General features: G+C 38.4%; 1 protein-coding gene across 2 annotated transcripts in view; it reads left to right on the forward strand.

Annotated features, from left to right (window-relative positions):
• LOC132707521 (homeobox protein caupolican-like) overlaps positions 1-18193 on the forward strand; it is an 87972-nt gene extending 69779 nt beyond the window's left edge. For both annotated transcript variants that reach the window (XM_060679412.1, XM_060679413.1), the window contains exons 4-9: positions 2940-3099; positions 5658-5811; positions 8180-8471; positions 8532-8831; positions 9116-9177; positions 17533-18193. In XM_060679412.1, coding sequence (XP_060535395.1) covers positions 2940-3099; positions 5658-5811; positions 8180-8471; positions 8532-8831; positions 9116-9155 — 946 coding nt within the window. In that variant the 3' untranslated portion in view covers positions 9156-9177; positions 17533-18193. The remainder of the gene's footprint in view (positions 1-2939; positions 3100-5657; positions 5812-8179; positions 8472-8531; positions 8832-9115; positions 9178-17532) is intronic.
• Positions 18194-25566: the final 7373 nt, after the last annotated feature.

Below are 25566 nucleotides of genomic sequence, written 5' to 3' on the forward strand. Positions count from 1 at the left end.
CTATCAACTTGTAGATCTTTTAGTTTCGGCTGACACCTGCTATTGACCTGTCAACCACTTCGTGCTTCATATAGCATGACACTTCCACAGTTGACTGACAGTTCTTATTTTTAAATACCAAAAAAGAGCTTATACCATCTGGTGTCTTCAAACCGACAACTCTTAGCTAAAACACTATAACTCCCTTTCCCTTACTCCTCCAACCCTCCAAAAAACCGGAGTTTTTTAATTCACCGAATCTCGACGAGTCAATTATTCCGGCCAGAACCTTCGTCGTATCGAAAACGTATCGTTCTTCCCCGCCGCCGTCCTGCCAGGACGCAAGAGGGGGATTTGATTACGGTTAGAGTGGTTTCACCCCTATTAAACTCGCTACTTTTCCAGCGAAAACGAATAGACAGGGGAAAGGCGTCTACTGCGGAGTCAATAAAAATCGGAGAAAAAATCGGGGTTTTCCCTTCGATTTCCACGCTGTTCCGTATACGGTTTCCGCTGACTCGACCGGCTGGGCGGACGTTTCCTAAACCATTTAAGTCGTTTATAAAGGGCGAAAGATTGATGGTTTAATCGGGGGGATGCTCTTGCGGCTGTTTCATTTTTTCCCCGTCCGTACCGAATTTGATACGGGGTCAGTAGTAAGGGATGTCGGGCAAAAACCCGATTGCTGTGTGCCGAGATCGATCTCCTCGCTCGCTTGACCTGAACCCTTTGGATAAATTCGGGAATGTCGGACGTCGAATTGAAATCGCGGAACGCGCGTGTGCCTCAGCCCGCGGTCAGCGCCAGGCAGCGAGCGTCTGAATGGCTTCGAGACAAAATGGCCGAACGCGACGCCGCTATTGATTGGAGCGTCGCGGCGCGTTGAGAACAATCGCAGGTGCGACGCTGTCGGCAGAATTCGGTTCCGCTTCGGAATCGTATTCGTTCGTTTCGCACTACGCGTGGCTTTTAAAATCTCCTCTTGGCTTCAGACTTTTCCGCTGCCAGATCTTGTTCTTGAATAGAGGTATTTCACGTGAATCATTGAGTGCTTTTTATCTTGTGGTTGTATTCACAAGTGAATTCCATATAGTCTCGCTTCCTCTGCATTTAAGAAACTGTGGTTTTTCATTTCATTTCATTTTAATTTAAATCAACTACCAAAAATGTTTTGGTCTTTTTTTTTGTGAAGCGGTCTGAAACAATTTTTAAATTTTAATAAAAATGATGTTCTAAACAATTTGCCATAAAACTCTGAAAGAATTACTGTGGTAAATATGATGTGAATATTGTAAATTGTTTTAAACTTACATTTTGATTTGATCAATATTGATTAATCAAACTAAACGATGCTTTTTAATAGTTAATTTTCCCTTGGCTTATTGTTGAGTCGAACTTGATGACGTTTCGCCAATCATCCTTCAGAGCTTGAATGAAACTATTTTATTTTATTTTACTCTGTACCTGCTTATATATTGTTTGAAGAGGGCGGAGCTAAATGAGGGGCATAAACAGCGTCTCGGATGACTGATTCGCATATTGGTGAAAGGTAAAGAACTGAGTCACGGTTAAGATTGTATGATTGTAGATTGTATAGAAATGTATAAGCAACCATACAATCTTAACCGCGACCCAGTTCTTTACCTTTCATGAATATGGGAATTAGTCATCCGAGACAACGTTTATGCCCCTCATTTAGCTCCGCCCCCCTCAAACAATATATTAGCAGCTACAGAGTAAAATGCGAGCCAGTTTGAACTCTAGAGAAGCAAACAGGATGATTGGCGAAACGTTAACAAGTTCCACTCAACAACAACCGACGCAGGAGGCATTCAGAAGTTTTGTAAATAGGATGTGGAAGTCTCTATGTAAAAAAAAAATAATCGAACGTGTTTTGAAAACTCTATTATTAAATAAGGAATACTTGAGTAGACTTCAAAGGTTCCATTACCTATTGCACTCCTTTCTGTGAAAATCTAGGTCTACCCGTTCGCCTTCATCGTATTCGATACCAATCAGTAATCAAGCTTCGGAGGTTTTTCTACAAGAAATATCTATGTGAACTGTAAAAATTGAAAAGCTTCCTATTTGATACTTTTTAGGACACAATTCATTCTTCTCAAGTTAATTGTTTTTATTAGTTAAAGTTGCTTCCACTGTAGTCGCAAATGATAGTTCAGAAAGTTACTCCTGCATTTCATAAAACATCGTATAGCCCATCGATTGTCCTCAGACTATTCTTTATGTTCCCATTCTTTATTGCTTTTATGAACTGCTTACATGATAAGCTGCATAATATTCAATGTCAAAATATAGCACTAGACTCTAGATTAGCTCCAAGGAACGCCCTGACGGATAGTGAGCTTCAGTTCACCGACACTTTACCTCATAAAGAATAGAACCCACCACGACTATGCAGGGTTATGGTGTGAATATACAAAGCTCTATGAATCACTTCACCAAATGCTAAAGCCCAGTCGGAAAGGAGCTCATCGACGCCCCTGCCTCAATGCAGCGAGCGTGCGACTCGCTTAACTGATCGAACGCTTGGCCGAAGGGGGAGTTAAAAAAAATACACGGACAACAAGATAAACACGGCGCTCTGACGTTTATTACCTAATTAGGTCAATTTCGTTCGTATTCAAATGACGCCGTCTTACACGGAAACATTGTTTTCCTTCCCCCCACGCGGCGAGCGCTATACGTTATCGATGTTGTGCTAAGTAAATTTCCTGGTCCCTTCGGCAATAAAGGCATTTTCCGCTCTTTTAGGGTCGGCATAAATCTTTCCGCGAGGCCCGTTATTTCTTTTACGTGACACCCGGTGTGCCGTCGTCGTAAAACTCGAATAAGGAACACGCGGTTTTTCGTAAACGGCCGAACAAAAGGAAACGCGTGGCGATTGCTGATCTGCTCATATAGGGGTCGCGATTAGGCTCACGGGGGATTTATCGTTGCAGGTACGGTGCGGGGTACGACCTGGCGGCGCGACGGAAGAACGCCACCAGAGAGTCGACCGCCACCCTCAAAGCGTGGCTCAATGAACACAAAAAGAATCCGTACCCGACCAAAGGGGAGAAGATCATGCTCGCCATCATCACCAAAATGACCCTTACCCAGGTAAGAATGTGATGTTGCGTATGGTCTGTTTATAGATATAACAAAGTGACCAATTGCTTTTGAATGGGATTATCCAAGGATGGTCGTTAATATACAATGCAACAAGATTATTACCTAAAGTTTCGGAATTTAAATTCAGGTAAAATTGTAGAATCGTAATAGAAAATAATTTTATACCTACCTCTGTTTAATATTCTTATTTCGTGTGTAATACAGCGTGTGCGAATTATGCAAAATATGTGCGAGTCTAGTGTATCTCAGGAGATGCTCCCGCCCAAATATAGAAAACACTATTCTATTGAGACTAAGAAAGTTATAAACAATGTTTATTTGACTCTCATTGAACGTGATGTCAGCAAGCAAGCAGCAAACTAGTTCCAAACGTTCCTCCTAATAGCGTCATTGTAATGGACAATGCAAGTTATCACAGTAGACAGTTGATTAAAACCCCTTCCTCATGTGACACAAAAGCAACAATCCAAAACTACATGTATAATAACGACATTTACTTTCACGAAGATTATACCAAAAAGCAATTAATTGAGGTTCTACAAAGCTTGAACCTACAAAAAGAATACGTCTGTGATAATTATGCAGAAAATCTAGGGCATACAGTTTTATGGCTTTCCACCTTACCACTGTATATTTAATCCCATTGAACATGTTTGGTACCAACTTAAATCTGCCATTCGTCGTAACAATGTTTTTCTCCGTGTTAACTCCAATGTCCTCAAACTTATAGAAACCGAAGTTTGTAACATCCCTCCACAAAGTTGGGCAAATTCTGTTAAACATAAAGAAAAAGCAGAACAATCGTATATCCATATTGCAAATAATATAGAAATAATAATAATTAGAACAGGCGATGAGAGCGATAGTGATACTGATATATTACGTGCATAATTTTAAGTAATTTATGTAGGTAATAAAAATAATTTGTAATTTTATTTTAGATTTAAACATAAATACATACATAAAAAAAAACCCAAATAATTAAATTCTAAGCAAGGTACGGACCGGTTCGGCCATATTTCATTCTTACAGCTTGCCCAGGTATTTCCTTAATTTGTATCAGTCACTTTCTTATATCTATGAACAGACTTTACTTTATTGTACAGCGTCCACCAGATACCCAAGAAGTCTTCCGTAAGCTTTCGGAGACGAAATCGAATGTTTTTCGTTAGTCTAGAGACAAGAGTATCATGGTTGATAACAACTGCAAAGGCTTTGTGCATTTTAAGTGGGCAAATTTTAGTTTGAGTGAAACATACTGTTTTATTTGTCTTACACCTTTCTACTAATGGCGAACAACTCTAATAAAGAAATTGTTTTATAGCTTTCATAGGTTTTGAGCTTGATTCTCAATTTTGATTGATTTGATTAATGTAAATTTTATTTTATAAAAATATTTAAAGAAAATATTGTTTCATCGCTAAATAACAATATGTAAACAATTTCTTTAAGAATATATCGGTAAGGTAAGTAGCCATTTATATAAATGAGTAAGAGAAAGACAACAATCCTTACGTCCACCCGTTATTGGAAAATTTGCCTCGCTTTTCTATCACTCCGTTGCCATTCCAGTCTAAAGCGAGTTCATTAATTTCAACTACAGTTTGTGTTGTGCGTTCAGAATATGGCTGCATAACAAGTAGGATTTCTTTTGGTTATGAAATACATTGTTGATAATAATAATTATAATAATAATTCATGTAAATTCCAAAAGAAAAATGCTTGAAAATTTTCCCGTTTCCTGTGGTTAAGTGTAAGAACAAAACCTCGTAAATTTTCTCTTTTTGGGTTTTCGAATTTATTGCACTTAAAATCAACTGCCGAAATAAGCAAAAATATTTTGCAACTGCGGTTTGTTTCTAAACAAAACGCTCCAATTTTTTACAGAACTAAGTCAGGTAAAGCGATTTTCTTGTCTCTGATTGTTTAAATACAAAATACAAACTGAGGTAAGAGGTAAGAGAATAACTAGTCAAATACATGCAAAAACACTAATAATCACTGAAAATGAAAACTATGATTTGCTGGAACGCTAATCAAGCGCATTCTTTATTCCTAACCTTCTAGCTAGCTAACTTTGCAGACGCCTTACTTAACAATGCAGTTCAGAGACAAATAGAAATTGTTTCAACATTCAAGTTTGTATGAAAAAAAATCTTTTGCTATTTTAGACGGATAATCGGGAAAAAAATGGTTTTGCCTAATTTGAGCTAATTTATTATGTCTACAATTTCAGCAAGCACTTCATTTTTTGGAATTTCGCAAATAACTAATAGTAAACTAAGAAAATGACAGCTAAGATTTGCTTGTCGAAAAATAATCATTCATATATGAGTAAAAGTCAAATATTACATATATGAAAATATATGGCTGCTAGCTAGCGGAATGATCTCTGACGTTATGACCAATGAGAGTGCGTTTATCGAATTTTATCGTTTTTATTTTATAATAATGCGATGAAATTTATCTTTTTGTTATCTCTTCTATATTCGATGGTAATTAGTGACACCTCATGGGTGATTTATTTGGAATATGTGATTCGGCAGGTGTCGACGTGGTTCGCGAACGCGAGACGACGGCTGAAAAAAGAGAACAAAATGACGTGGGAGCCCAAAAATAAAACCGACGACGACGACGACGCCCTGGTGTCGGACGGCGACGACAAAGACAAAGAGGACGACGATAAGCGAGAAGACGCAGGTGAGTTGCCTCCAACCCTGGTTATTGCGGATGGTCGGTGAGATCTCCGGATCTAAGCCCGCGGGAATTTCACGGCGGTTGCGATATTCCCGCGGCGCGGCGCGCATCTCCGCCGAAGCTTTATATCCTCGCCTAATTGCCTAATTTCTGACGTGCTTAACGAAGTTAATTATTTTAATAAGCGTCAACGTTAATTATGCGGACCTCTTGCGCAACCGAACCTGATACCGGATAATTAGCTTGTCACATAAATTTACTCGAGCCCAGGTAAATGCCGTACAATTGTTAGGTTATTAACGGGATTTTCTTTGAATCGCTGTTAGATGCATGTAATTGACGCTTTTAATGCTAGTCTTTGTTGTAGGAGACAGTAGAAAGACTTTGAGGATATCTAGTTGTAGTTAGTTTAGTTAATTATATTGTCAATATGTTGGAAGTTTAAGAAAAAACAATAGCATCCGCTTCTTTAATATTTCGTGCTGATATTTGACCCACACTGGTGACTGTCCAATCCATGAGACGTTAATAACATTTCTGTACTCAGCTGGGATCTCAGGGAAACTAAAATCCCCTCGAACATATATCAACTTTGTTGACTCTATTGGTTTGGTCTTTAGTATTGATATGGTCAATATGGCAACAACCGCCTGCTTCCTTTTATCGATGGGAGTGACTCGTTTTCATCACCCGTCGGTACTGAAACCCTGGGAATATTGGAATTGATATTCTGTGCTTCAACTTTAGCTGAATTGTCTAACGCTTCTGCATGACTCCATGATCATATGAATATATTTCGTTGAAAACTCTGCAAGTTGGTTTTGTCTGTTGATATTGCGAGAGCTGGGGAACCTACAGTAGCTTCAACATATCGGAAAATACTGTTGTGATAGACATTACTTGCCTCTACTGGAATCGCCTTACTTATACCTGCTTTCTTTTGTCGTGTGATACCCTCGATTTACTAACTGATATTTCTGCCACATAGAATAGAATAGAATAATTTATTTACACACAAAAACAATTAACATCAGAAATGTTGATTGGAGACCCTGACTGAGTTGGTTTTGCCTATCGTCCATGTTTCGACTATAAAAATCCATAAATGGCAAATAGAACGAAAATTTATTTTACTTGACAATGAATTCCTAATTTTACAACCCTAGGAAGTTGGTTGGTTGAAGTCGACGTTTATCCCGATTCCTAAATCAGCGAAGGCTAGAAATTGCTATGATCACCGCACCATAAGTCTGATGAGTCATGTTTTAAAATTGCTTCTGAAAATAATACTCAACGAATTCACCCCAAAATCGGATCAGTTCGGATTCTGTAAGGTTCTAGGTACAAGGGAGGCTCTGTCCAGCATTCAAGTTTTAACTCAAAGATGTCGAGATATGAACTGCGATGTATTTATGTGCTATATGCCGTCGAAAAAGCGTTTGACAGAGTGCAACAAGAAAAAATTATTCGAACACTAGAAACAATAAGAATTGATGCAACTGTTACGCTCTTAAACTGTAAGTTATATACAGATAGAACTGTGGATCGACCAATGTAAACTTGACGTTATGACCAAGAGTCACTGGAAACAAAATAAAATCCAGAATTGAACAAGCAAGAGCAAGGTTCATATGTATGAAGAAAGTGGTTCGTGTCCACAGAACCGAAAATTGAGCTCAGAATGAGAATGAGCCAACGTTACTTGTTCTCAACCCTGCTGTATGGAGTAGAATCTTGGACTCTCACAGAGGCTACCTTAAAAAAGCTGGAAACTTCTGAAATGGGGATGTACAGGCGCATGTTGAGGATAAGTTGGATAGAAGTCATGAACAGAATGAAGAAAAATAAAGAAATCATTGCTAACATCAATATTAAGAAACTCTCATATTTCGCCCATGTTATGAGAAAATGTTATGAAATATATAAGATCAGACATAGACGACCAGACACCCCGACAAATCTTATCATTCCCTATAACTAATAAAGACCCTCGCGCGGATCAAACGCGGCATCGTCCTATCGATGTATATACCTCTTAATAAAATATCATTTTCCTTTTTAACGCCCCCTAATCCGATCCGCAGTTAATGCGGCGTTTTACCCTCGCAGAATAAATAAAGATCTCTCCCCCTCGGTTCGCGCGCCGGCTCTATAACCCTTAATTACTTCAGGAGGGTTTCGGTCTCTTTATTCAATTATAAAATCGCCGAATGGCCCTTTAAACGGACCCGAGACTTTATTGTTACGCAGTTGTTTGGCTAAATTTCGACGCGAAGGGTGTGGGAGGGTTCGAATTTCGACTAAAGGCACCCCCATTTTGCGGACATTTATTTGTTCATACGTTCACCCGGTTCTTTCCTTTCGCATCCAGATATACACGGCAGGATAAAGTCGGAAAGGTCCAACAAAGACCTCGACGACGACGATATGACGGACGAGGATCGCAAGGATGACATCCTTGGTGCCAACATGCACCACATCTTGGGCAACGGGTTCAACATGAAACCCGAGATGAAATCCTCGGATTGCGGCGTACCTCTTCCTCCCTCCAAGCCCAAAATCTGGTCGTTGGCGGACACGGCGGCCTGCAAAACGCCGCCGCCACCGCCGCCATCGCAGCAGTGGTTAGGCAGCAGTAACGGGTTCGCCTTGCCTAGCTCACGGTAAGATTATCGGACCGTAGCACTTAGTCTAAAGGTACTAGCCGAGGTTCGGTATTACAGGTATTCGAACAACGGGGGCTTCCTCCCCAGCCACTGCCAGCAAGGGTTTCCCGACGTCCAGACGGACACGCCTCCGCAGACGCCGCCCAACATGAAACTACCCACGGTTACGGGTAACTTGGTGCCCGGACAGGGAGGCCCGTGCATAGGCAACTCTAACGGAGCGTACTCCCAATCGTCGGGCAGTTTTCTGGGTGGTTTCGGAAGGATGCAAAGCCCTCAAAGGCAGCAACAGAACCAGGGCGGCCAGATGGCCGCCACCTCGACGGATAACGCGGCGTTCAAACCCTTCTACAAGAGGTACGTTTAGACACCCGGTATGTCGAAGGCCACGCGAGTTAATACCAAAGTCACACCTGACGAAACGCGTTTATCTCACGACTCGAATTGGACGTATCGGTGCCAATCAATCACAGCAAAAAAAAAACTGTTACATCAAACCTCATTAAGTGTGGTCCGTGTATATACCCGATGCCGTTCGCCTTGCCCATAATTAATTCTTATCGCGCTTATTGTCTAATCCTCCCGTTCTCTCTCTTTTTCTATTTCGACTCTCGTTCTTCATTCTTGTTGTTTTGTTGCAGCTCGCCGGGTCTGAATGGAGGATACGTGTCGCCCGTTTGAAATATTTCCAGCTGATAAAACGGTAAGATGTTTTTTTAATAGTTTTTGCCACGTAATGCAACGTGAAAGAATATTTAAAAGTGTGCCACATGAAAAGTGGATAATGACTTGCTGTAATTTACTGAATGTAAGTAAACCTTAACCTTCGGCAGTTTAACATAAAGAGAAAATAAATAAATTTTTATTCAAGTTTTTTTCTCCTATAAATTCGTTCTAATAATCTGTCCTACACTCAGACGCAACCGCCTATTGAAAATATCACAAAGAGATATACTATTTACAAATCTTCTGGATTCCTCCTAGTTGTTGATGAATCCAACGGGCTTAACTGAAGTGGAAAATCAAGTAATGATTAATACCGTCTTACGTGTCGCGTGACACACGTCGTGTGAAACTGGTTTTCAACACTCTTGCAAGTTCTAGCACATCTGTTAGTTTCTGTAGTATCCAGATGCGATAAAAGTTTCTGTTTCAAAATATGCAAGGACCTAAGACTAGCTAACCAACATCGACGGCTTTTTAAACAAAGTATTGTCAAAGACTCCGACGTAAAATCAAATAACAATTACTCTGGAATGTTCGTTACCTAGGCAGAGTTTAATTTGCAGTCGAGGTAATTTTTTAGAAAATAAAATACACTCTCATTTCTTCTATCATATCAAACTTTGGTAGGCTAATGAATAAATAGAAAACTAATTTTTTCATGAATCAAATTCCACTTGCATATTTCTGGATCATCATGGGGCTGGTCAACTGAGCGTGGTCAATTGACCGGTCAATTAAATGGTTAATTGACACACAAGTGGTCATTTGACCAATTCTTAACTGGCCGGTCAATTGACCGAGCATTGGCCACTTCTTAATTGACTAGTCAAAACGACTACCACTCTTATCGTGTAGAATGCTTTTAATTATTCGCCACCAATAAAAATGGCGATGGTTAAATTTCCTTGCCTCGCGATTCTCCCGATTGATCCCCCCGAGCGACAGAAAGCGACACCCCCGTCTACAACAATAAGTTAGAGATGAATGTATGAAAGGATATATATAGTAGAAAGGGCCTTGCTTCGAAATGGGTTATTGATTTAAAACAATGAATTCACGACGGGGCGACGGGTTTGTGTCGTTGACTGCGACACAACCCATAGACGGGTAGAGAAAGCGATTGTCTAAGGACTCGACCAAGTCGGAGTGGCTCTGCCATTGAACATTTGGTCGCTCTTAAAATACGACCAGGACCACGACATTTCCCAATGGAAAAAACGTAAAATCGACGGCGGTTTTAGAAGAAAATCAAACGCCGTTACTTTTACGACGAGAAAAATTTAAACCGCCGCCGCCAATGTGGTGCCGTAAATCGCTCGGTGGTGCGGAAGGGTGGGGGATGGGGGAGAGGAAGACACACTCGGAGACCATTCACTGATCAAAATCTCGTTTCATTTGTCAATGTCTTGAAGGTGGCGATAGCGTTTTTCATTCAGAGCGGCCCAAAGCGGGAGGAGTGTGGGCGAACGAAGCCGAACTCTTACTATACCAACGTTCTTAAATTACCTACGATGCCCGGGCGTGCGTTTTGTTTTCGTAAAGATGTCGACTGATATTTCGCACCTTTACACTGCGGCTGTTAACCCTACGACGTTGTTATTCCGAATCTTTTCTTCATCGAAATATCCCTTTTTCTTTAATACCGCAAAATAAGTTTCGCAACTGAACTAATGTATATTTTAAACAAATATCTGAAATTTACTGCACGACAACAAAATATGTATTTTTCATTTTCAAACATATACTTCGAAACGAATGTCTGAAACTTATTTCACTATGTTCGAATGATAATTCAAAACAATAGTAATAACTCAAAAAAAAATTAAAAAATTAAAAACAATTATTAGATATTTGAAGCAATGTATTTTTCGAGCGATAGTCCGAAATTTCTTCCACGGTAACGGAAAACATAGTTTTGGGAAATTACAAACGATCATAGTCTTTAACTGAACGTGAAGTTATTGCACGGCAATGGAAAATATACTTTTCAAAAAGTTCAATCGATCATAGTTTTCATTTATCTGAAATGTATTTTTAAGTCTGTTTCCATGATAAATCGAAATTTGTTCCTCAACTGGATATGTTATTAAAAACAGATAGACAGAGACAATTGAGCAAATATTGTTCCAACGAATATCCGAAATTTACTGCCCGGCAATGGAAAATATATCTTTGAACAAGTTCAATCGATCATATTTTTCAAATGATTATCGGAAATGTATTTAAATCTGTTTCCATGATAACTCGAATATGTTGATGCCAGAGTATTTGTAATATCATTCACTTGATAGACAATCAAACATTATATTTTTCAAGCGAATATCTGAAATTCCTTGCACGGCAACGGAAAATATATTTTTGGAAAAGTTCAAACGATCACAGTCGTTAACCGAATGTGAAATTATTTAAATTTGTTTCCATGATAAATCAAAATATATTCCTCAACTGCATGTCCAAAATGTAAATAATTAAAAACATTTGCTAGACAATTGAACGAATATTTTTCAAGCGAATATCTGAAATTTATTGCAGGACGATGGAAAATATATTTTTGAAAAAGTTCAATCGATGATATTTTTCATACGATTATCTGAAATGTATTTAAGTCTGTTTCCATGATAACTCGAAATATGTTCAAATTCAAACGATCATATTCCTCAACCTAATCGAAACAGGTTTCTCTACTGTCTGAAATGTAATTTAAAATATCTATTCTTCAAGCTAATATTGACAAATGCCATGATACATTAAATTTTGTCCATATGGATGTCTAAAATGTAATTAAAAACACTTCTTAGACAATTGAGCAATATATTTTTCAAGCGAATATCAGAACTGTATTGCACGGCATAGTTTAAAAAAAAGTCGAAACGACCATAAAAGTCCAAACGATCAAACGATATTCAAACGAAGTTTTGAAATATGTTTACTCGACAACTCGAAATATGTTTCCCAACTGGATATTAATTAAACGCGCTCACTCGACATTTAAAAAATACATTTTTCAACTGAATTTATTGTACGAGTACAAAAAATATTTTTTTAAAAAAGTTGAAACTGCCGTACTCCTCATATGAATGCCTGAAATATTTTTAAACCCTTGTGAACTGAATCCCGGAAATGTACGTGAAAACATTTGCTCGACGACTGAAAAATATGTTGCACGAATAACGAATATCTGCGATGTACGGTGAACATTTCTGGAAAAAGTCCAAACGATCGTATTCCTCGAAATCACGCATTAAAAAAACTGGCACGACAACGGACAAATGTATTCCTCGAAAAACCAGAAAGGCTTGTATAAACAAGATAGCTTTCGAAAAATTGTCGCTGGGCGCGAATCAGCTTTTAATTTTAAAAAGAAAGCCTTTCGCGGTTTCTTGTCCCAGAGAGACGCATTGTTTCTATACAGTGTCTTTCACGTCTCGCCGAACTTCAAAGTTATGGTAAATTTTGGTAAATATTATTTTTTTTACAAATAATAGCGATTTCCAATGATATTTTTTCAAATATTTCGCGCACCCTATATGATAGATGAAACCTGAAACTCTCTCTCGTCAGAATTTACGATAAAGTTTAAACCAAATTATCCCATGTTTTATAGTTTTTCATTTACGGGTAATAATTTACCCAGAAAAAATGTAATTTTCGTGATCTTTTTGATATTTTGTCCATAATCGAAACATCCTGTACACTATCCAAACAAATGCCCGAAATAAAAGTCACACCCCTGGATCTCCCACGTTCCATGGTTTTCCAGAAAGTATTTTTTTCTGAAACTATGCAGTATGCCGTAATGGTCAATGACATCATCGCGTCTAGACTGAGGCCTAGGAATAATGATTTTCAGATGGATTTTTTCAAATATCTCGAGCAACAGTGATCGCATACACTGAAACGGAAACCGGTAATGAAAATTGTAGCTCTCAATGTGGCCTATAATACTGTTTATACCAATTCGCTTTATTTTATACGAATTTTGATTTACGTCTAATAAGTTACTCTGGAAAAGACAATTTTCAGGATCTTTTAGGATTTTGTCCATAATTGAAAAGCACTGTATATAATCCAAAAAAATTCTTGAAATAAATGTTATAGCACTAGATCGTCCGCGTGTGTCGGTTAAAGAATTTTGCCTACCGGGGTAATAGTTTTGGAGAAAACATTTTTTTTCTGGGAACCAAAATAACCCAAAAAAAAATTCAAAATTTTTTAGAAAATACTTCGCTATACTTGATGGCGCCCAGTTTCAACAATTTAAATGTGGGTGTGGACCTCTTTGCTAAATTTGAAGTGGATAACTGCAAATTTAAGACACTTGTTACGTTTCTTAATATAGCACGGAATATCTTGAACATCCTGTACAATAGGTGAAAATTTTAAATACAAAAGTTTTAACTGTCCCTGATCATGCGAAAGAAACTGACAACTGAAGCACAGCCCTTTAGTTATCGTCAATTACCTTTATAAGGGGACCTCAATTTTCAGTTTTTTTTGCGAATACTCGGACACACTTTTTACATTTTTGAAAATTATGAAGAATAAAGATTTATAGGCCGTCATCTCTCGCGGATCTTCTCTATCACATTTTTTTTGAAGGCATAAATGGTTTTCGAGAACTTCGGACATTTATCGTGTTTCATAACGATGTCCAAAGAACAGTCGAAAATCGAAAAAAAAAGATGGTTCCGCGGTCATTTTTTATTGACTTATATGTCCTATAGACTGTTTAATAGGAGCGAACGAAAGTTATGGGCAATTAATGCCGCGTCTTCAGAGAAACGGAAAACAGAAGACAGAGAACGGAAAGAGACAAAAATACAAAAAGTTTTTTTTCAACGCTGTTCATTTCTGTGCCAATTTCGGTCCCCAAGGACAAACCGTTGCTGTAACAAGCTAACCTATAAATTGCAAATTACGAGTGGTGGGCCAGGCGTAATTAAAAAATTAACCTCAATATCTAATATCGACAATGATGCCAAGACCGCTCTCGGCCGGTCATTCGTTCCGTTTGACATCAGCCTAAATGGACTTTTTCCATTTTTAACCTCGCGCGTTTATCCTTTTATCTATTGAGGTTGCCGGTGACGTAACGATCCGGTTCTCGAAACACCCAAATCCGAGTCGACCGAAGAAACAAGCAAAGTAAATAGTTTTTATTTAATCTATCATCAGTAATTTGTTGTACGGGTTCTGCGGTCGATGCGGTTTTATATACGGGAAAGACCAGAAAAGGTACATCGTTGGAAAATCACTTATCTGGGAACATATGCCTCGGTGACATATTTATTACCCCGATAATTTGCAACAACTTCACCAGTTGGTTAATGAAGTGTTAGATGAAGTGCTAGACCAAGTCTAATTTTACCGTTTGAACATATTTTGAACACTGCGATCCAAAATAGTACTATCAATTAAGACATTTGTGTACTCCAGTTCGGTTTATTGTCCTGCAGTCTTGCATCGGATTGGAGAAGTTTGCAGATAATCCAGAACTCCTGCATTCGATTTAACTTAAAGAAATTTGATCCTATCGAGGCTTAGCGTCGAGAGGCAATGTCATTCTCAGTGTCTACAAAATTTTTGAAATTTAATGTTAAAATTATATTCTGTCTCTATTGAATATATGTTCTTTTTCCTATAAAGATGCAAAACTGTCGATCCAGCTACCGATCAGTACTAGGAAATTACCGTCCATATTTAACAGACAATATCTAATGTAGATTCATTTATGCAAGCCAAATTTTTTATACCAAATTGTATATTATTATAATTTAAATAAATTAAAGTTCTATCGAGATTTATCTATCTATTATTTTGTGGGTTATGAGGACTACTTTGTTTTTTTCAGCTTTGCTTTCTTCTAGGGCGTTTCCCTAGACAATATTTGGATCAGTTTTCTCAATAATAGGCGCTTTACTAATCATTTAACTGTTCTTAAGTTCCATTTTTGATATTGTAAAAGTTGTAGATGAAAAGGCGTAAGATATTTTTCAAAGAAATTTCCAGAGGCTACTGTAATACTTTTCACAAAACTTCTTTATTCCTCCTGCGTCGGTTTTTGCTGAGTCGAACTTGCTGACGTTTCGCCAATCATCCTGTTGGTTTCTTCAGAACTTGACTGAAACTTTCTCACACTTTACTCTAAGCAGGTACAGAGTAAAATTCGAGCCAGTTTCAGTCAAGCTCTGAAGAAGCCAACAGGTTGATTGGCGAAACGTCAGCAAGTTCGACTCAGTAAAAAGTAGCCGTAAGAGGTAATACGAAATACGTGTTCTTTGGAATATTTGTGTCATATAAATATTTCTCGGAAGTATCATAACACACAAATATATATTCTTTTGTAATGCCACGTTCTATATTTCAAAATATAAAATTTTTGTCTTTCAATTTTATACAACACTTATTAAAACAACGAAACAAAAAATGTTCAACTGGATTGTTTTAGTTACACCTTAATATAATGCATCTCAGCCATTCCCTCTCGACAGTTTTGGGAGTTGCATGAAACGCACGACATATTGTTGCGTTATCTCACTTCACTGAAATGTCTCAAAACGTAGAATAGAAAAGACAAATAAGCAACAACAACGAAAACTTTTCCGAAAGTTCCGAACTGCACTTTGTGCCCTAAATACGTAAAATCAAAGAATATATGAACTAAGAGTGTCGAATCTTTCAGGTAAATTAACGTGATATATACAAAAGATCCATAGATAATGCTAATGTTAACTTATTTGTAAATAAGTATCTTTTAGTTGTTAACTAGCCAGCGTTTAGAAGTGTTTCAACTCAGTTAAAATGACACTACAAAAATTTTCAGCTATACAATAGGAACTTCCAGTCTTCCAGCAGCAATATATAAGGTTGTTCGGAAAGTCATTTCGTTTTTTCCCGCCAGAGGACTTAATTACGTTTTTTCGAAACCAACTTCACACTTAAGCCGCATAACCATTATATGTCTTGAGAGCTGATATTGCAAGGCTTGTGTGTGAAAAAGTTCTATTAATTCTACGCAGTAGTGTTTGGTTGGTGCCCTTTTAAATATGGAGAGCAATAAGCAGCATTTTCGTCATATTTTACTTTTTTACTTCAGAAAAGGTAAAAATGCTGTGCAAGCGAGAAAAAAATTGACGGATGTGTATGGAGAAGGCGTGTTAACAGTACGCCAGTGCCAGAACTGGTTTGCAAAATTTCGATCCGGCAATTTTGATGTCGAAGATGCACCACGGTCCGGAAGGCCGGTCGAAGCTGACAAAGATGCGATAAAGGCATTAGTTGATGCAAATCGGCGAATAACCACACGAGAGATCGGTGAGGGATTAAATTTGTCGAATTCGACTGTTTATGGCCATTTGAAAGGCATGGGCTTAACCTCGAAGCTCGATGTGTGGGTGCCCCATGTCCTTACGGAGCGAAATTTGTGTCGTCGCGTTGACGTGTGTGATTCGCTCCTCAAACGTCAAGAAAATGATCCATTTTTGAAGCGGATTATTACTGGGGACGAAAAATGGGTTGTATACAACAATGTTAAACGCAAGAGGTCATGGAGCAGAAAAGATGAACCGGCTCAAAGCGTGTCAAAAGCCAACATTCACCAAAAAAAAGGTGATGCTCTCCGTTTGGTGGGATGTCAAAGGAATCGTTTTTTTTTTGAGCTTTTGCCGGACAATACAACGATTAGTTCAGAAGTCTATTGTCATCAACTGGACAAATTGAATGATTCACTTAAAGAGAAGAGGCCCGAATTAATCAACAGGAAGGGTGTAGTGTTCCACCACGATAATGCGAGACCTCACACAAGTTTGGTCACTCGCCAAAAACTTTTACAGCTTGAATGGGACGTACTGCAACATCCACCATATTCTCCAGATCTGGCGCCTTCCGACTACTATTTGTTCCGGTCCCTGCAAAATTTTTTGGATGGCAAAACCTTTACCTCAAATGAAGATGTCAAAAACCACCTGAACCAGTTTTTTGGCAGCAAGGACCAAAACTTTTCTGAGAGGGGAATTATGTTACTGCCAGAAAGATGGCAAAAGGTGTTGGACCAGAATGGCCAATATATAATTTAATAAAATATTTATTCATTATACGAAAACTGTCTTTCATGTTCCCCAAAAAAAACGAAATGACTTTCCGAACAACCCAATATAATTAATTTGTTTCATATGGCACACCTCAGTCTGTACATATTTTTAAAAATTTCGATTTAACAAAGTCGCTAATTTTAATGGTGACTAGTAAACCTTTGGAGCCCCTTATTAAATTATATGAATCTTAGTTCAATTTTTACCTTGTAATTTAATAATGTTCTTTTCTTCGTTTTCAGATGTAGCAGCAGCAATAACGGGACAAAGTGCAAAACCAATATACGTCACCGGATGTGATAGCCGTTGCAAGTGCGCGCGCGCGCAGATCAAATCTGCGCACGTCGAAAAAAACTGTTGCGTGTTTGTGTAAAATGCATTTAATTTATCTGTGATACTGAACAAAACCGAGGAAAAAAAAACAAAATGCATCGGAGGCGGCGGCGCGACCACAGTGCGTACGAGGGGAGGGGCGCTTTCGTTTTTTTTTTTGGCCGACAACGGGTAGTAGTTGCGCACGCAGAGTTTGTCGTTTGTAGGAGCATTTCGTTCGTTTCGAACAATCTTCACGATCCTCTTAAACCTAATATACCTAACTAGCCGGATGTTTTTTCAGATTTCACCATGTAATATTTTCAATTATTATTGTTGCGTTCAGTTAGACGAATTTGTTATGTATAAAGTTTTACCGACGTCAGTGAACTTGTAAGATTTATCATTATTATTATTATTATTACTTCTATTGTGTAATATTACGAGAACTAACATTATTATTTTTGTTGGCTTTTTATTCGAAGCCCGAATGTTGTAAATGATTTCTATCTCCTGTTTTTCTGTAAATAGTTGAATGTATAGAAGGATATTATTACGATTATTATGATTGTCTTTATTGAAATAATTAACAAAGACTATATTGATGAGCGTGTTTTAATTGCGCGTCACGTCTCCCCTGTACCTTAAGCTCCATCGAGAGGAATTCCAAAGAATTCCATAGTTATTCTAAGGAATTCCACGAATAATTTCAGACTAATAAGAAGCAATTATAAGTATAAAAAAAATTATGATCTTAACTCTCAGCCCTCAGTCTCTATCAACTAGCTCAATGATTTGACGATCTCCAGCTGCCCTGCGGACGTCAGATCAACATCAATATCTGGGCACCGAACAATGATTGCGTTTAATTGAATGGACCGCACGCTGAGCAACTGCTTCTCCAATTGCATGCCTTGCATCTTGCAGAAGACGTAGTGTGTAATAGTATGAACTTCGTCCTTGTTTTTAAACTTTACTTTCTATGTTAAAAAGCTGCTGCCACTGGAATATTTGATAAAATTAAGCTTGCTCTCCTTGGATCCACTGCATGAAAGGCTTCACTTTTCTAGTCATATTAACACTGCCATTAATACAGCTGCTAGGCCTGGCATGCGTATCAACATCATCTTCATAGACATCGATTCCAATCAGAGTATCCTTTCAGGTGAAGAGAAGGATGAATATTCTTTCACCGTACGATCTTACCTTGCTTTGCGTAGTAGCAGACACGCGTTTAAAGGAATGTTCCCTTATCCTTTCCGTTTACGGCGCCAGAGGTCGGGCCGGACGGTTTTAAAAAATAACTCACCCCTCGCGTCCGGGCGAAAGCGCTTCCCGGGTGCCCGCCTTACCCATAATAAACATTTTAAACGGCTTAAACACTAAATTTACAGGAGATAAAGGCGAGATACACCCGTAGATAACCGTGACAAACGGTATAGTTAGTCAAACAATAAGGTAGTCGGTCAAGGAACGCCATAAATAACCCCCGGGTGGGAGGGGTGTCGCAGGGGGTGGTAGCGGAGGCCCCCTGGGTCAGTGGCGCGCCGCAGCGTCGTCGTCGTCGTCGTCGTCGTGGTAGTGCACGACCATAACCGCGAGATTACGATCTCTGACCGGGGAACGTTCTCTCTGTCTCGCTCGTTCACTTTCTCGGTCCGCGTACCTCAAAATTTGAATATATGTTAATTTGGGGATGGTGTATTTTCGGTGGATTTATCGTAATGCTTTCGCGGAGGTCGGTGCCTTATCGAATGGGGTGTCGACACGAACCGTAATGGGGAGCCGTTTTTTCTTTTCCTTTCGCGATTCTTTTTTTTACGCGCGATGATCATGCGACCTAGCGGCGACGCGGACGTTGCGTTTATCGGCGTCGCGGCGCCCTGTCACCGACCGACACCGCGCGCGCGATAGGGGTGCGTTTCCGCCACCTTAATCTCTCACGAAGTCAAAAAAAAGGGACGTCGCTAATGTAAGAGTGGGGGTATTCTTCTTGTAAGTGTAAACCTCTTGTTCGCACTGCGGAGGAAGAATTTTATCTTAACTGTGCCTTTCGGCTGTGCCTTGAATGCTTCGGATTTTCCTGGCTAGGGATTTTAATTTTGTTACACGCCAGTCCTTTTATAAGGACAAACCCACGTTGCCGTTGTTTTAACCGCGGTGACTAATGAAGGCAAACCAGGGACGAGAGAAAAAACAAGAAAATTAATATAATAAGATTGCTTTCGAAAAATCGTCACCGGGCGGGGCAAGTCCGTAGCGCGTAACGCGAAGCTGCTTTGTATTTCAAAAAGTAGCCACTTCGCGACTTCTTCTCCTAGAGAGACGCAGTGTTTAGCAAAATCGATATATTTTTATTGTGCATGCACCCTGTATAAAGTGACTTTCACAAATAATAGCGATTTCAAATGAATTTTTTTCAAATATCTCGCGCACCCTGTATGATAAACGAAACCTGAAACTCTCTCTCGACTCAATTTTCGAGACTGTCTAAACCAAATTATCCCATGTTTTGTAGTTTTTCATTTATGGGCTATAACTTATCCACGAAAACTGCTATTTTCAGAGTGTTTTAGATTTTTTTACCCATAATCGTCACATCCTGTGCATATTTGAAAAAAAATCCGGAAATTGAGGTTATACCCCTTGCACCAGGAAACGTGGAATTTCCTGGTGCAAGAATTTTTGTAAAATAGAAAATGGTTTTCGAGAAAATAAGTTTTTTCTAAAACCATGCAGTGCGCTGTAGTAATAATGACGTCATCGCCTCTGGACAGCCCCCGGAATAGTGATTTTCATATGGATTTTTTGAAATAGCATGTGTGATAGACGAAAACCGTAAATACAAAAATTGTAGCTCTTGATGCGGCCTAAGACACTGTTTGAACCGATTAGTCATATTTTTTACGATTTTTGATTTGCGGTTAATAATTTACTCTGTAAAAGAATAATTTTCTGTCTTTTAGATTCTTGCTTATAACTTGAAAAATCTGTATATTATGGAAAAATGCCTGAAATAAATGTTATTGCATTGGATCTTCCGCGTCTGCTGATGAAAGAATTTTGCCGATCGCGTGAACGATTATCGAGGAAAACATATTTGTCTGGAAAATTTTTTAAAAAATACTTGGTAAAATTTGATTGCATCCAATTTCTAATGTTTAAATGTTTACACGGACCTTTACTTGTCTGCTAAATTCGAAGTTGATTTCTGCGAATTTAGGACACTTAATACGTTTCTTATTTAACAGCGAATAAGCGAAAACCTTCAATACAAAAGTTCTAGCTGTCTAACCAGTGTAAAAGAAAGTGACATCTGAATCATAGTCTTTCAGTTCTAACCAATTTTCATTAATAGGGGGACCCATTTTTCAATTTTTTTGAATTTGCAACGCACCCTGCATATTTTTGTCGACAATAAAAGTTTATGGAGCCGTATTTGAAAAATGATCTTTTTTATAGACCCTTGCACACGCAATTTTTAATTTTTTTAGAATACTTCCCAACCTCCCAGCACTCCATTTCCAATAGACAGTACCTATCGCGACGGAAAACCGCGAAATAAAGATGTTATGTATCTCGTGGAGGGTTAAAAAGGAGGCCCATTTCAATTTTGTAGCTTCAAGAGTTCGAAAGTTATTCAGGAAAAACCAAATGACGAGAACAGAGAACGGACAGACAAAAAAAAAATTTTTTTTTCGACGCTGATCATTTCTGTACCAGTTGCGATCGAATTTTTCGAAAATAACAAAATTTAATAACAAATTTTTGATGAAACAACCCGCAATTAGTCAAACCTCCCAGGCAAAGCGCTGTTTACTTGTTGGGTGTTGCCCTAAGTACTTCTGGTAGCTGGGGCTGTTGACCTGGCGGACATGGTCAATTATATTGTGTAAGTTGTCATCAGATTCTTAGTACAAGTGACTGCTTCCACGTCCACTTTATTGAGTGTGATTATGCCACTCGGACTGTAGCTTTCAGAATATCCAATTTGAAATGTGTGAGGAGACTTGGGATTAACAATATAAAAAAAAACTATGCACTAATTTATGCTTACAAATTGCAATCTTAAAAGCTAACAAGATTTATAGTACTGTCATCAATCTTGAATTAAAAATTAAAAATTATCAATAGAAAACTGATTTGATTAAATTTGTTAAACTTTTAAGTTAAAGAAAACCAATTAACCCAATATTTGAATCAAATATATCCAATGGTATTGTCAATGAAAAAGTAAGTGGAAAGAAGAAATAATAATAATAATAACAAAGGTAATAAAAGCAAAAGATCAGAGGCGGTTTTACAGGGCATTACTTACACCAAGGTGAAGTGATATCGACAATGTAAAAAAAGGACAGACAGTAAAAAGTGGTTACGGCAGATAATAGATGAAAACGGCTAAGGTAAGTTATCGAAAACAGATGAAAACAGCTGAGGGAAGTTATGGAAAAACGCACCAGAGCAAAGAGATGTTTTTGTCCACAAATTAGAAGCAAAAAGATACGTGTAGGTAATTTAAAATTGCCCACTTAACAATTAATATCAAATAAAGCAACGGTAAGATTTTTTTTTCTTGGTTATAAGCTAAAATAGGACCGGCACTATTAACATTCGATTATAAATTTTAAAGAAGAATGAATCGAAAAGGTAACAATAACAAATTTCGGTACCAAAAGGAAACTATCCAAACTCCTTATCAAAGAGGTACTGCTGCCCTTCCTCGACAGACTTTCCAGGGGAGGGAGTGAAAATGTAAGGACATTATGACAGAGATAGAATAGGAACCTTTTTATCCTGGTAGGATACTGATCCAGACTTTCACCAGTGCAATACGAATACGACTCTCCTTCTTCCTTTTATTTTGACATATTACTTTCCATACTGAATATGGCGTCGGTATCAGTCGGTCATAGGAGGAACGACCTTATATCACTGGAATTCTTACTTCTTCCGCTGTACAAATTACAGCATTTCTAGAACTGCTATCTGATTGACTTTTTTTGCACCATTCAACATTTCCTTGAATCAAGTCTATACTAAGTTCAGGTAAAAAATGCTATTCCCCATGGAATTTCGTTGTATTCTTTATATAACTTAGAATTATATAATTTCTTTTACTCTATAATCGAGATCTACTTGCTACAGCATGACCATAAGGTTTTTCTTGTTCGTTTTTGTTGTGAGTCGAAAGTTTATTGCATATTAATGAGGCTTCTCCCGTTAAATAAATCAATCAATAAACCAATCTTTTTATTATTCAATTTTCAGAGATGTTAAGTTGAGATGGAAGACATTGAATTACTTACTTCTAAACCTAAAACTTATTTTTATATAAAAACCTTTTTTTCCTCGTTGAAAATTTGTTCTTTGCTTATTTTGTTGAGTTGAGTTGAGTTTGACAAGATAGTTATAATTTCACTATCATAAACGGATAAACCTTCTTGGCATTCATTCAAGCTTCAGCAGTTAAGGATAAAAAGGAAAATAGAAAAATAATATGAAAGTCCGATCCATACAAAATCGGATCGATTTTTTGTAAGGAAACGCAAAATTCCTTAATGGCGCCCGCGCGTCGTACCTGCGCGGTGAAGTCGCGGTGGTCGGAGGGGCGGCGGCGGCGACGAAACAGCGGCGCCGGCTGCATTCCCCGCGAGCCCCCATAAATCACGTGACCGTGGGGCATCACGACTAGCGCCACACGAAACAATAAGACAATGGGACAAATAAAACGAGCGTGCGACATCACTTTGTTTCCCGACTTGTATATTTGTTTATTTTGTGCATTTGTCCAGCGTACGGTACAAACGAAAGCAACGACAACCAGCTCGCAGTAAAGACTGGATTTTGACCGGTATTCGCACTCGATAGTACAGGAAAAAAATTTCATAGATATCATTAAGCGATTAAATATCGAAACAGACATCAGAAGTGGGATACGCTTGCGTCGTTGAAAATTTCTTTTCAAAATCTATGTAATTAAGTACTTAAAATCCAATATAACATGTTGATGGAAGCAATTGTTCTTTATGTGAGACAATCTCTCATGTTTTAATCTCTCTTTAGATTCATATTCTTGCCACAACTAAGAACGATGCCGAAATGGTTTAATGTCTTTTTAGTTCTTATATTGTGTCTTAAAAAAAGTTGTTTATACGAATCTCTGGATTTCCTTCATTTCTCTAATCAAATAAAATAGACGTCCATTTCTATTTAGAGTACAAAAGAAACGGTACTTAAAAATGACCTTTGACAAAATCAATAGATCTAAGCTTTTCTTCAAACTAACCAACAATGGATAGTCTTTTTCAGTTACTAATACGAAGGAAGAGACCAAAGAAAGAGAAAGTGTTGGTATTGATAAATTTAGAATTTGTAATTGCACTATACAGTTATATATTGTCAATAACAATACCAACATCAATAGAAAAGGAAATCCTGTAGGACGTCCACATTGATATCACACACCTCGCATCACTTCGACGACATGGCAAGACAGCGCTGCAACGAAATGGGTCCGACGCGATATCCCACTTCTGATGTCTCGAAATAAACGCGTGGATCGACAAGAAAAACAACTGGACCGTTCATTCATTTCAGGCGAAAGCGTGTTCCCGTATACTACAAGAAGAAGAATGGTATCCCGCGGTCGTTTATGGCCTATCAATAATATAAATTGTCCAAATAAGAACGTATATTTTAATTGTGCGGACAAGAGGTCGTTATAAATGAGACTGGGTAACATTCGGTGCCCACGCGTGGTCTGCGACTAGCAGGTAGGGCCCGCGTCCTTTTGTTTCGGCTCTGCGGGGTAAGAATTCACTCAGCGAAACTGTACGAGAATAAATCACAAACATCGCGTTATCCATCTTCAAAATGGTCTTAATATCGACGGACTTTTTCTACACTCCTTCGACATCCATGGCGTCCATGTTCAAAGGTTCATTTGTGATATTGATGGCTTTCAATGTGCCCTTTGTTTTTATTGAAAGGCTTGAAAGACAAAGTTCACATTCTATTCGAGCAAATTACCAGGGAGAAAAAAAAAACACTTCTAGACACACGTAGATAATTTTACCAACATCACTGTTACGATGATAACGATATATTTGTCAATTTTGCAGCAGATTACGAAACTTTAAATAAAAGAAGCATTTTTTTATCTCTTAGGTTCAAAATGACTTCAAGCCAGTAACTAAGCGTTTTCCTATCAACATGCAATTATGTGGTTCTTGTCTCTACGTTATACTTCATTCTGATCTCTCTGCCGATTAGCTGAAATCAATGATGAATGATGAAATCCTCCTTCTAAGCACTCTATCAACATAAATGCCAGAAAAGCCTGATTGTAGGAAGGCTGATGCTGCAGCATCTTCCGTGAGACTTTTTCTAGATCTCTATTTTTCGTACATCGTTACTCTTCGTTCGCATTTTGCTAACCAAGTAAGACCTATATCAATTTCGTTCAACCTGCAGAGGCCTACGCTCAACATGAATGAAACATCTATCCGACCGGGACCCCTCATCCCAAAAAAACTTAACCCGTTCGTTTCGCCATGCTTAAGTCGTCGAAGCATAATATACGACACGCTGCTGTGGCGTTCCCAAAACCAAAACGCCGGGTTATCAATTTGAGCGCTGTCGGCGTGCCGATCATAAACGGAACATAACGAGTCATTCTGTCTCGGCCAATAATTATTTAACTTATTCACGATAATGGAGCCGGTCGGCCCCGGCTTCGGCGGCTCGGGCAATTATAAATTATGTAGACGCTGCGCTGAAGATGTTATATGACCGCGTTGCTAGATTTAACACCTACTCCGCGCATAACTCTATCGCGAACACATTTCATGCCCGTTTAATATTTCATGATAACTCTCGTCGTTCCTCTTTTTTTCCTCTTCGACTCCACCTCCAGCTTTGTTGGTCGGTGATTTATTCGCCTAGTCGCGGATACCCGCCCGGTT

The sequence above is a fragment of the Cylas formicarius genome, unplaced genomic scaffold, assembly GCF_029955315.1.
Source record: "Cylas formicarius isolate icCylForm1 unplaced genomic scaffold, icCylForm1.1 PGA_scaffold_9__14_contigs__length_23061073, whole genome shotgun sequence".
Classification (NCBI taxonomy): Eukaryota; Metazoa; Arthropoda; class Insecta; order Coleoptera; family Brentidae; genus Cylas; species Cylas formicarius.